A 12,769-nucleotide genomic window follows, 5' to 3' on the forward strand; every position below is an offset into this window, starting at 1 on the left:
ACCACGTACCCATTACCAAATGTGTATTACAACGCCTATCTCATTATACTGAAGAGGGAAATAAATAATTTATGCAAACTTTTTGGCACCTAGAAAGTACTCAAAAAATTGGGATTTCTGTGAATTTTTTAGTGCAATCTCTTCTATCTCTGAATTTGTGGACTTTATTTCGTGAGTTTCAGTGTGGTGTAAATGTGCAAGATAGTTTTGGAATTAGTGAGGAGTGGGGCCAGCTTTCTAGCAGCTGTGTGACTTGGGCAAATGTCTTAGTCTCTCAGAACCTCCCTTTTTAATCCTATAAAAAGGAAATAATAGTCCTATTTTGCAAAAATGCTATGAGGCTTGCAAATAACACATGCAAAGTATCTGGCATATTGTAGGTGCAAAATAAATGGCTGCTTTGTTTATCCTTAGATAAAACGATTTTTGTCCTATAAATAGAGCTAATGATTAGACTTCATTGAAATCCTTAGTTGCATGATTGTGAGTGATTTCAAACATCTAGAAACTTAAGTGTTATTCTATGGTTGTCTCACTTAATCCTTTTTAAAACATGTTTGGCTCTTGTGGGAATGTTTAAAGCTCCTTATGAAGCCAATGAATGCAAAGGTATCTATCAGCTATCAGTATCTAGTGGCCATTGACCCATCCACATGGGTACCCCACATAATTGTAGCTCAACTTCACCCCGAAGCCTTGGAAAGGTTACATGACAGACAGATGTAGTAGGCATGAGATTACAGGCCAAAAGGAAGAGGTCGGAGCTGTGGGCAGTATATTTGACAGGCTCATACACTGCAAGCCTTGTTCCGGGCCCCTTACAAAGCACCTCTTTAGGACGAAAACAAGATGTTCTTTGTAAATAAAAGTTCATGCATTTGAGTAATGAAGTCATTTTCCAGTGCTGCAGTGAAAGATATTCTTCTCCCAAGCCCTCTGGGTGAGGACTGTCAGGGGGAAGAGGGTGGCCAGTCAGTCTCCAGGGAAGGTATGAGCACAAAGAGTGCAGCAGCCTGTCTCTAGAAAATGAGAAACACTGCCCAAGAAAGGGGGTGCCCTCCCCCTCTGCCATCTGAGAGCATCCACCTCCGGCTCCAGCCCAGGAATCCCTTTTCCACCCACTTTACTGCAAACTATCAGGGGGCCACATAAAAGATGTACATAAATATAGATAAGACATCCGGCACCTTGGCTAAATAAATAAGAGATGTGAGGAAGCAATCACAAAAGCTGAATATTCATCTGGGGCCCTTGGAGGGGCTCCAAACTGAGAGGGGAGGGGAGGCCGCCAGGAAAGGCCCGGCCACAGTGTCTGAAAGACCAGCTTGGAGGGGGAGGGCCTGGAAGTGAAGGTAAAAAGGGAGTGGTGAAAATGGGTGTGGGAAGGAAGCCAGGACAGCGCAGCCCTCAATCCCGACTGCCAGGGACAGGAGGTGGCCGGCGCTCGCGGGGCTCGCCCCAAACGCATCCGCCTCTTGATGCTGAGCTTTAAGCTCCATCCATCTGTACATTCTTCAGCGAGAGCCTCTGGGGAGAGAGAGAGAAAGTGAGAGAGAGAAACGGAGGGGGAAGACAGAAAGAGAGAGAGAGAGAGAGAGAGAGAGAGAGAGAGAGAGAGAGAGAGAGAAAGAGAAGGGGAGGTGGAGCAGGCTCTGGCTTACTCTCTCACTCTTCCTTTTTCTACTAAGTTGCTCCCTGGGCTGCCTTGAGTTCCCACATCTGGATACTGCAGACGCACAGAAGGTAAAATAAGTGAGGCACCGCTGCACCATAGGGGGCACCGGCGAGGACCAACAGTGGCCGAGCCCCTGGAAGAGCCCTGTCGGATGTCAGCGGAGAGATGGCTTTGAGCTCAGCCTGGTACGCAGTCCTGCTCCTGTGGCTCCTCTGGGGCGCCGCCTGCTCCCGCGCCGCGTCTGGGGACGACAGCGCTTCTCCTTTTGACATTGAAGGGAGCTCAGAGGTCGGCCAACTAGACCCGCCTGAGACCATCGAGGCCCGCGTGGCTCCCGGAAGCCTGCCGCCTGCTGCCAAGGTACAGTGCCCCTGCCATTGTCACCCTGCTGGGGCACCTGTGCCCCGTGTTGTGTGTGTCACACTTTGTGTCCCCCTCTCTCCCCACCCCCTTTCCCTTCCCCACCCGCCTTATGAGTTTCACCTGGATGGGTCAGTTCAGAAACTTGAAATAAAGAGTTTTACTTTGTACGTTGGATTTGGACTTTGTGATTTGAGAGCTGAGGCTTTGGAACACATCCCTGTTCAAGCTGGTAAAAGGGCATGTGTCCTGCATAATCTGAGTTAGTAGGCTAGACTCTCAGCTGAGGCTGCAGTAGCATGTCTGCAACTTTCCGCCGCTTGTTATGTCCCAATAGAGTCATTTTTGTCAAGCCACACCACTTAACGTGTGTGCCCTGTCACTGGCTTCCTGCTCCTCTGTGATGTTAGGACAGTGGGAACAATACTGCAGGACTAATCTTTTTGTCACAAATTAAACAGAAGGTCCTCTGCAAGAGGGGAGGGTGAAGAGTGGGTGAGGGCACTAAAGAAGCTGTTAGGAAACTGCAGAGCAGTTACCTTAAATAGACACAAGCCATTATATTCCAGCAACAATAAATCATGATGAAAGTCAAGCCCCATACCAAATGTAAAAATGATGGAGATATGCTACTGATGATATGCTTATTCAGAGAGCTGCTGTTTGAATCCCTTGCAAAAGTGTTTATGTTAAAAGCAAAACCAAAGTGTAGAAACTGGGTAAAGGTGGATGAATCCAGAGGAAGTGATTTAAGAACCCCCTGAGCCGAGACGGACAACAGCATGTCCAGGGCGTGGGAGATGCTAAATAGGAGGAAAATGAAGTCACCTAAGTTCATGGGAAAGGAAAGAGCAGTTGACCTAACAACACACACACACACACACACACACACACACACACACACACACGCACATGCACACACACACACCGCCATGGCTATGATTACAGCAACTATAGAACCAAAGCAGTTATGTGGATTAATACATTTCTAATGCCACTGATGCATTTCTAGTGCCATTTCTCACAGCACTGAAGTCTGGATTATTGCTATTAGTCCTACTAATTGTTAGTATAAACGTAGTTATTAATTAAACTACTGATAGGATAATATGCATGAAGATGGTCCTTCTCCAGGAATGAGCCCTACCCACACCCCAAAATGAGGGGAGGATGGGTAGGGCCAGAGCATACCAACTCCCATTGTGGTGTGAAATGTAATCCCCATGAGAAAGAGGGGCACGCCTTCTGGTCAACTTTGTACTCAGACGTGGGGAGAAGCCAGACCAGGAGACACTCCACACAATGAGAAGGCTTCACTTCTCTACAGGCTTGGAATCAACCCCCCAGGAAGCATTATCTCCACCTGTTGCTTTGAGTGGAAAGTTCCAGAATGAAACGCTTAAGAGTAGGATTGCCAGATAGAATAGAGGACACCCAAATAAATTTGAATTTCGGATAAACAACAAATAGATTTTGGTTATGTCTCAAATATTTCATGGGATGTATTTATACTAAAATTTTTTCCACTGTTTATCTGAAATTCAGTTTATCTGGGCATCCTATCTTTTTACCTGCTAATTCTAAAAAGGCACACATAACTTTTTGTAACTCTCATCTCACAAAAAGTAAGAAAATAATTATTTGATTTTTTAGGGAACCTTAAATTTATTGCTGAAACCCTGAGCAATTGCTTATATACTCATATGTTCAGTGAAATAATATGAAGGCAGCATAGCAGAGGGTTTTAGATTGCAGGCTTTGCAGTCTGATGGTCCCAAGTTCAAATTTCAGCTTGCCTGCTCCTTACCTTGGGCAAACTACAGATGCCCAACTTGCAGATAAAGAAACTGAGACTTAGATATGTTATTGATGTCTACTTCATATTTCATACAGTTACTGTGATGAAATTAGATAAAATACATAGAGGACTTAACACAGTGACTAACATGTATAAATGCTTAATACATCCTATGTGTTGTCTTTATTATTATAAAAAATACATGGCTAGTTGGATTAAAAGAAACCCTTATTTGGGAATATTTCTCAGAACTTTATTTTTATGGTGCTATTTTACTTAATATTGCTTGTCTGTATCCTTCCAATCAAAAAGAATGTCATGTAGTGTGTTAGGGGCTTCTGGTTTAGGGAAACAGAAAGAATCTATTAGTCATTCTGGAGGGTCAGATGATGTAGAAAGGGTGGGATTGGGGTAATTATGTTCCCACTGCATAGTTTCACATAGTGCCCTCCAGTCAGCCTGCAGTCCCACAGCGATCCCAACGCCCCACCATTCGGGTTTCCCATGCTTTTTATAGCCAGTAAGGAGACCTGAAAGCAAATACATTCTGGAGATTTAATAACAGGGTACAACCACTCCACTGAATTGGTTCAGGAGGTTATATTTCATCTGTAGAGAAAAAGAGAACATGGACTCATACAAGACATTATTCGCGGGCGTTTGGAGAGGTGGATGGAAGGATATTCTAAAAATACATTCATTTTATTTGAATCGGATATATATATAAATGGTCATTCCTCAATTCTCCTTCAAAGGGAAGAAAGAAAACTAGTAAAGCAAGCATGGAGCAGTGGGAGGTGCTAGGCTGACGGCCTTCCTAAGGCTCTCCCACGCCCCTCCATAGCAGGACTGGCATCCCCTCCACCCTCAGCACAGACTAGGGCACACTGGTGCACAGTGTGGGTTAGGAGAACAAATACATTCAACATGCACTGAATAAAAGGATGGGAAGCATGGGCTGACTAAGAAGGAACGCCCCTCCTTTCCTTCTAAAATAAGCACAAGCTCCTCCAGGATGCAGAGAATTTGAAAACAGGAGCACCATGGGTAACTCTGTGCTAGTTGGTAGGATTTTCCTACGATCTGCTTTTTTACAAGCAGATAATTTACTGAGCCCATTATTTCTGAGTATATGGTGAGAACAGTGATTCTCAGCAGGTGGGGGTGGGCAAAGGGGAAACTAGGTAGTGTGAAAAAGTGTATTTAGTATTCTAATATTCCACATTTAAGAAAAGAAAGACTTAATTTTATTATACACATTATAGCAAGTGAAACTAGGCAAAAGTCTTCTTGGCCAATATGGAGATGCAGAAGAATGGGAGGGGACGCAGGGATGGAGATGGGAACAGTCCCCCAGGAGAGGGTATCAGAGTGTCCTTAGGAAGAGTGACATTCTTGTTTATCAAAAAGAAGCAGGAGTTAAACAAGGTCAAGAACACAGGTTAGAGGTTGATTAAAAGAAACCCTTAGTTGGGAATATTTCTCAGAACTTTATTTTATGGTGCTGTTTTACTTAATATTGCCATATCCCTGTTGTGTATATCCTTTGTGGCTGGAAAGAAGCCACCCAGAGACTCAGAGAGGAGTGGGGACTTTGCTGGAAGGGCAAAGCGGGAGGTGGTGGAAGGCAACGGTGCTGTTACTACCTTTGGTAGATTATTGAGAAAATAAGGGAAATAATTGACAATACTGAGCAAACCTCCCTGAGAGGGGAAACCAGGAGTTTATCTCCTGATAACCTGACTGGATTTTGCAGTTGCTGTTCTTAGCTTCCCTCCAAGAAGATTTGTGCCCCATGAACCACAAATGGACCTCGCGCTAGACAAACTTGCTTGCTAAGAAAAAAAAAGCAATATGAACTAGACTAATTTTGAGGGACTTTTCTTCTAGACACCCTTCATGGTTGATCTGTGATCCCATGCTCCAACACATAGTTAGATGCCCTGCCACTAAAGGATTGTAGTATGTTTATTAAAAGACAGCTCAGATCCCTTTCACCATCTGCTTTCCGTTGCCTTATCTTGTTCCCTTACTTTGAGAAAGGCTTTGTAGAACAACATCAAGACTTCCAGTCACTGGCCTGGGCCATCATTCTATACCGCTGTTCAACAGAGCAGTTGGTAATTTAACACCCACACCCCACCCCCAGCCCAGCATGCAATCATTATTTCACTCACTTAATACCATCCAAAGAGCAGGTTTGGAGACCTACCATGTACAGAGTAATAAAGCAGGCACCAGGCGGGACAGAAAGAAGGCAGAGTCACATCCCTACCCTCAAGGAGTAAGCAATCTAAGACAGAAAAATATACACATAGCCACTATATAAAGCAGAATGAATTTATGTTCTGTAAGAGCGGCTATCAGCTAAGTGCCTGGGGCTAATGTGGAAAAAGTATTACTCCTGGGCTAGGCCAGTAGGGCACAGCCACTTACTCACCAAACACCAAAGAAAGTTCCTGGGAAACATTATTTTGGAAGGACTGGAATACAGTAACGGTAATAATAATAATAGCGTGGCTTATCGATGACACTCATTGAGTATTTACCACGTGCCAGACACTGGTCTAAGCACTTTCCATGAGTTATTTCCTTTAACCCTCATAACAGTTCAGTGGGATTGGCGCAGTTATTATCTCATTTTGCAAACGTGGAAACTGAGGCACAAAGCATTTGCCCAGGCAACCTGCCTGGTAAGTGGCCCAGCTAGGAAGGAGTTTATGAAAGTAATTCAACTGTGCAAGAATATCTAGAAAAATGTGGTGAGGTAAATATAACTATCTGTAGGAACAATTTTAGTCAAAGTTTGAGAATTTCTTGAAGTGAAGATATATAAAATACCATTCAAAGACCATTTATGCAGTGCTTGCTAGATGAGTAGCATAAATTACATGGCCTATCTTACAGAATTTATTATAAAACCTCTGGAAAACAGAGAATTCCATTTGCTGTAATTCCAGAGTTCTCAGATTTAACCAGAAGAAATGTATTTTTTTTATTGTGGTAAAATATACACAAAATTTATTATTTTAACCATTTTTAAGTGGCATTAGGTAATTCACCATTCATCATCATCCATTGCCATCCATCACCATCACTACCATCCATCTCCAAAACTTTCATCTTCCCAAACTCAAATTCAATACACATTAAACAATAATTCCTGTTAGCCTTTTCCCCAGGCCCTGGCAACCACCATTCTACTCTCCATTTCTATGAATCTGACTACTCTAGGTAACTCATATAAGTGGAATCTACAGTATTTGTCATTTTGTGCCTGGCTTATTGCACTTAACATAATGTGTTCAAGGTTCATCTATGTTGTAGCATTTGCCCAAATTTCATTCCCTTTTAAGGCTGAATAATATTCTACTGTATGTAATATCACATTTTATTTATCCATTTGTCTGTTGATGGACATTGAGTTATTTATACCTTTTGGCTACCGTGAATAGTGCTGCTATGAACATTGGTCTACAATTATCCATCTGAGTCCCTGCTTTCAGTCCTTTTGAGTATATACCTAGAAGTGGAATTGCTGATCCTATGGAACAGAGACAGTTTTAAAACTCAGATTTTTATGGAGGCTGAGCAAAAAATAACTGGGTAGGGAAAAGAAACACAGCCTGGGAGTGGGGGGGCCAAAGCAACAGCAGAGGCCGGGATGCCTCTTCCAGAGGGCACCCACCTCTCTGTGTTGCCAGGCTTTCTGTTTTTTTACAAGAAGACAGAATCCGGATTCTTAAGTGAAATTGCTGACTCAGTTTTTTTAATGCCCTGTGGGAAGCACATCTGAGGACTGTTTATTTGCAGTCTCTGCTTTACGACATTTGAAATTCACCTTTCATCAAAGGCACAATGTGGGCATCTAGCCAGACAGATGTGCTATGAATCCAGCTCCCCTACTTTCTAGCTGTTTGACTTTAGGAAAATTAGTTCATTTTTCAGAGGCTCCGTCTGTTTGATTTTAAAATGAATACAAATGTATTTTCTTTGCAAGATATTTGTGAAATTTAAGTGAAATCGTGTGTATATACTGCCTAACTCAGTCTGCCCTCATTCTCTCTTCTCTCCCTCCCTCCCTCCTCACCCTTTTTCTTCCATTATCTGTTTTTATCTACCTGCGAGTTCAGATTTGTAGTATCAGTCTATTTTCATCTAAATTTTTACTTATTCTGTAAATTTGATTACTTTCAACTTTTGCTTACAAATTTGCTGATTATCCAACATTGGACAAGAAGGAGACTAGTTTAACTATTAAAATAATTGTATCCCTAATGGTTCTTTAAACATAACCTTTCCCCAGAAATAGGATAACCTGAGCAGTTAAGAGAAATGAATGAGTTTTCCCAAATACCAAAAAAACTAAACAAAAAACCCAGCATATTTGCTATGACAAGGACTATAACCTTTTTTTTTCCCCTTTCACAATTAAATTCTAAAATCTGACTTGTCATAGATTCTTGAAGCATATAATGCCAAAAACACTCCTCTCCTTTAGGGTTTTTCCTTGCTCAAAGTAACCACATAAATATAATGATGGCCAGACATAGTTATGAGACATTTGATTGGTTAGAAACCATTAAAATGAGATTGCCAGTACATGCTTTGAGTTCCAAAACTTAGCATTTCCAAACAATTACTTTCGTGTTTTCTAAAGCAAATAATCTGCTACTTGACTGAGATATAGTGACCACATAGAAGAATATTTAAATATCTCCTCCAGCATTTGCCAAAAAGCAGCATTCTTTTTTCAACTGCTTTTCTTTTTGCTCCTAGTGTGGTAAAGTTAAATTCTGGGAAATGGTTTACTAAAGGGAAGTTTAACCACAGATGTTTGTAATTCCAACTTAAGTTTCCCAGCAAAGTCTTAATGAAATTCAGCTGCCAAGCAGTTAGCTCTGAATCTGAGTCTTTTTATCATGAGAAACTTGGGGAAAACAGCATTCTGAGGCTGACTGGTAGTGGGAAACTGTCCATATTCAAGCCCAAATCCTCTACATGAAGGGAAAAAAAAAATACACGAAGAAACAAATTCTCCTAAAAAAAAAAAAGGAGTGGGGGGTGGTCAAATGTACTTTAAGTAACATGTAATATGGCCCTCTTTTCACTTCCAGGAATTTCTTAGTTTGTGTGTTGTGTTTTGTTGGAGGCTAGAGATCTAGTGTTTACCTAAATGGAGTAAAGTATCAACGTTTATGACTCCATGAGAACCAATGAGTTGGAGAAATCCCATAACATTAACAGCTGCATTAACCCAAGCCCCTTGGAGACTAGAGCAGTGATCCATGCTGCATACTACAGCTAAAAGGATGCTTCACCACAGTGCAGATTCTGTATATTAATATTTATTTTGAAATTATGCCTTCCATTACATGGAGTGGCATGATTACTTTAAAGGAAATCAAGATGTCTAGACATCAAAAATGTCTTCACTAAAACTCACCTTGGACGTGACTATTGTCTGTTTACAAAGTGAACTGCAGCATGGCACACTGCACTGAGCAGCTCTGTAAAGCCAAATGTCGACCCAAAGGAATGCATAATATAGACACAAGCAGAAGGCAAGATAAATGTCTAAAAAGCCTTGTACCGTGGGATGCCAGGGCTGTAGAACCATCTAGAATCACTGCAAGAGCCAGAGCACAAATTCAGGGTTTAAAATCATGGCTGGCTGCTTCTTCCACACAGAATTATTCCACAGTGCCTTTCAAGGTTCACAGCCACAGTGTGTATGTTTCCCTTTGATGATCAGTGATATAATTTGACAAGCTAAGTGTGCCCTAAGTGTAACCTCTCTTCCTGCCGATATGCCATGAGACCTAGGAGCAGCAGAGCAGTTCTGTCATCTGTTAATCCCCAGGTCACAGGTGAGGTGCTAAATGCCTGTTATTTGGAGACTGAACTGAGTCTGAATGCCTGGAGATGGGCCAGTGTTTCTTTGTGGTGAATGAATAACTGCCTCATTCTATACTGTTCCCTTGGAATTGCTGTCTGTCGTGATCAATGCCAGCAGACACCCTGAAATTCCTCTCATCGGGGACAAGCCCTGAAGCCTCTATTGCAGCACAAAATTCAGCATAGAGGAGACGTGTTTGAATGCGGAGCCAGTGGGTGGTTATTATTGGATGTATAACTCTATTGGACCTTGCACTGGGAACCATAAAATCAAAGGGATCATAGGATGTTAGATCTAGAAAGAGAGTTGAGAGATTCAAACCCTCTCATTTTGTAGGTAAGGAAGCTGGGTTTCAGAGGGGTTGGGGTGCTTCACTCAAGGACACAAAGTTCATTAGCAGCAGTGCCAGGAACTATGTCTTCTGACTTCCAGCCTATTTTCTTTCAAATTATTTCAATCAACTGAATCATCCTTAGCTTTAGAACTGGGGATCATTAAGTAAAATATATATTTTTTAATAAAATATATATATGTATACACATATATATATATATATATATATATATACACACAGATATATCTTTAAGAGAAGAACTGTTTACTTCTAATATACTATCACTTTACTCTTCATTGTTTCTAGTTAACCTTAAGTTGAATTATCAGTAGGAGAGTCTCCCAGAATTGAGTGGAGTGGGAAAAGCACTGAACCGTGAGTCTGGAACTAACTATTCTTGTTCTTGGCCATGCCACTAACAGCCAGATTACCCTTACCAGTTAAAGGAACCTGGGTAAGTCCCTTCACCTCCCAGGACAGCTTGAAAAGAACAAAACAAAATCAAGGTTACTTCAAGCAACCAAGTTCTACAACTGGCTAATAAATAGATCAAATTGTAAACTACTTAAAGGGAAGCTGACCTAAGGAACAGAATCACTCAGAGTCACAGCTGCTGTCCTAGTTAGAACCCCAAGATTTAGTATCCAGAACCTGAGGGAAACACAGGGTCCTGATGTGGTTAAGAGGGTTGGGTGGGGATGGTTTAAGAGTCCTTTTTCCTGCTTCCTTCAGGGTCAGAGCTGAGAATGGTTTGCAGGACAGAGCACTGGCCCAGCCACTGACATGAGCCTTTCCAAGATGACACGCCCAGGAGGTTTCCCAGCCAGCATCCGGTGCAGACACCTAAGTGTGTCCAATGAATATTAATGGTCTCCCATGCCAGGGTTCCTGCTGCCATCTGCCCTCTCCAGACCCTTCAGGGTGACCCTAAGCATGAAGCTCCACATGGAAAAACAAGAAGGATGACAATGGACGAGATAAGGGACATGGGGACTTGTGTCCCTGAGTCTTCTAAAACTTAAGTGACATGTGACAGAGGGTCCAGAGAGGAGAATGTCTTTTCACTCTGCACAAAAGGAAGGAAGAGTCAGTGAGGGATTATTAATTCATTGTAAACATCAACTGAAATCACTGCATTATAGTAGACACAATAATGCCACCAACTAAGGCTTCATGACAAGGTAAAGAGGAAGCTTAATTTGATAGCCTGCTCTAGATTGAGCAGAATGCCACATTTGGAAGCAAATATTTTAAAGGACCTTTCTGGAAGTCAGAATCGCCAGTGTGTGAGGGAGCCTGCCCTGGGGGTGTGAATGACTGTGGGGAGGAGGGGTCGAAATCGTGAAGGCTCCAAATGTGGCCCAAGGACAGCGGCACCAGCAGCACATGGACCCGTACTGGGAATGCAGACTCCCAGGTCCCACTCCGGAATCAGAATCTGCATTTTCACCAGATGCCCAGGTTGTTCACATGCACATTAAAGTATAAGAAGCACTAGTCTCTAAAATGCAGCTGGGCTTAGATTTTAATGGACTTCAGGAAATTGAGAATCCAGAAAAGGGAAGCGTTTTTGACATAATTATAGAGAGGACTATAAAATAAAACGAAATCATGGCTGCATGAGGCTAGTGAGAGAGCTCATAGGCCCACCAGGGTACTAGCCCCTGGCCTGGAAAGGTGCACTTTAGAATAAAAATCAAGCTTCAAAGAAAACTACTGCTTCAAGGCATCTGGAGGAGCTGAGAAGGTAACATCACTTCCTGAAACCCTGGCCCGCACACAGCAGGTGTTCAGGAAGGGAATTTAAAGAAAGACATGAATAATAATAATACTTTTAATGTTTATTAAAATGCTTAGAGGATATCAAACAAACAGACAAAAAAGACAGACATGAAATGATAAGGAAGGTTTCCTACTCCCAGCACACACAGCCTAGAAACAGGACCACTGGAGATCTGTGTCCTTGAGGAGAAGGGAGCAGAGACGGGAAGAATTTACTCGCGGAACCTTCTTGGAAACAGGGCGTTGCCAGACTCTTAGGAAATAGTGGGATTGTAACGTCTCTCTTGCTAACAAGGGAAGCTTTCTAATTCAGGTCAGTGCATCTTCGGGGAGTGAGGAGTGTGGTCTCTGGCCTAAACTAGAAAGAAACTTGATAAGAGATATGGAAGAGCTAGTTCCCCGGAATGAGAATTGCCAAGGCTAGCCCTCAAAATGGAACCTCTCTAAAGGGATTGAGATTTGCAGGAAAGTGCTCTTGAGACAGGGTCTCGGCCTCCTGCATCAGCAGAGTCATCTCCATTCTCCTGGCCCATTCCAGGTCTCCTTTATGCAGCCACAGCCCTGAGAGGGCCCTTTGTTATTCTGTAACAGCCTTACAGGACAGCTGTCACCCTTTTGATTTTAATGCGTAACCACCTGCTTAGCACTAGCTGTGTCCTAGGCATTGTTTGAGGTGCTCTATGTGTATTATTAACTTTGCTCATAACGTAATGAGGAAGGCACTGCTATTAGCACTATTCTACACTTGAGGAAACTGAGTCATCTAGAAGTTGAGTAATTTACCCAAGATCACAGTTTAGGGAATCTGGCTCCAAGCTCTTAATCTCTGTCCTGTAAATGACCCTCTATTGTCTGTTTCTAAATCTCAGAGTGTCTTACAATAGCTCAGCTAACAAGGGTCCCCAGTATCTTCCAGGAATG

At 42.5% G+C, this 12,769-nt stretch overlaps 1 protein-coding gene across 2 annotated transcripts in view; it reads left to right on the plus strand.

Annotated features, from left to right (window-relative positions):
• The first annotated feature begins 1,232 nt into the window (after window positions 1–1,232).
• LAMA4 (laminin subunit alpha 4) overlaps window positions 1,233–12,769 on the plus strand; it is a 152,367-nt gene continuing 140,830 nt past the window's right edge. The window contains exons 1-2 of one of the 2 annotated variants that reach the window (XM_007452592.1): window positions 1,233–1,505; window positions 1,689–2,035. In XM_007452592.1, the coding sequence (XP_007452654.1) occupies window positions 1,841–2,035 (195 nt within the window). In that variant the 5' untranslated portion in view covers window positions 1,233–1,505; window positions 1,689–1,840. Of the gene's footprint in view, window positions 1,506–1,688; window positions 2,036–12,769 lie in introns of those variants that run through there. The other variant, XM_007452593.1, reaches the window with a different exon arrangement.

This window comes from Lipotes vexillifer, unplaced genomic scaffold (assembly GCF_000442215.2).
Source record: "Lipotes vexillifer unplaced genomic scaffold, Lipotes_vexillifer_v1.1 scaffold463, whole genome shotgun sequence".
Taxonomy (NCBI): Eukaryota; Metazoa; Chordata; class Mammalia; order Artiodactyla; family Lipotidae; genus Lipotes; species Lipotes vexillifer.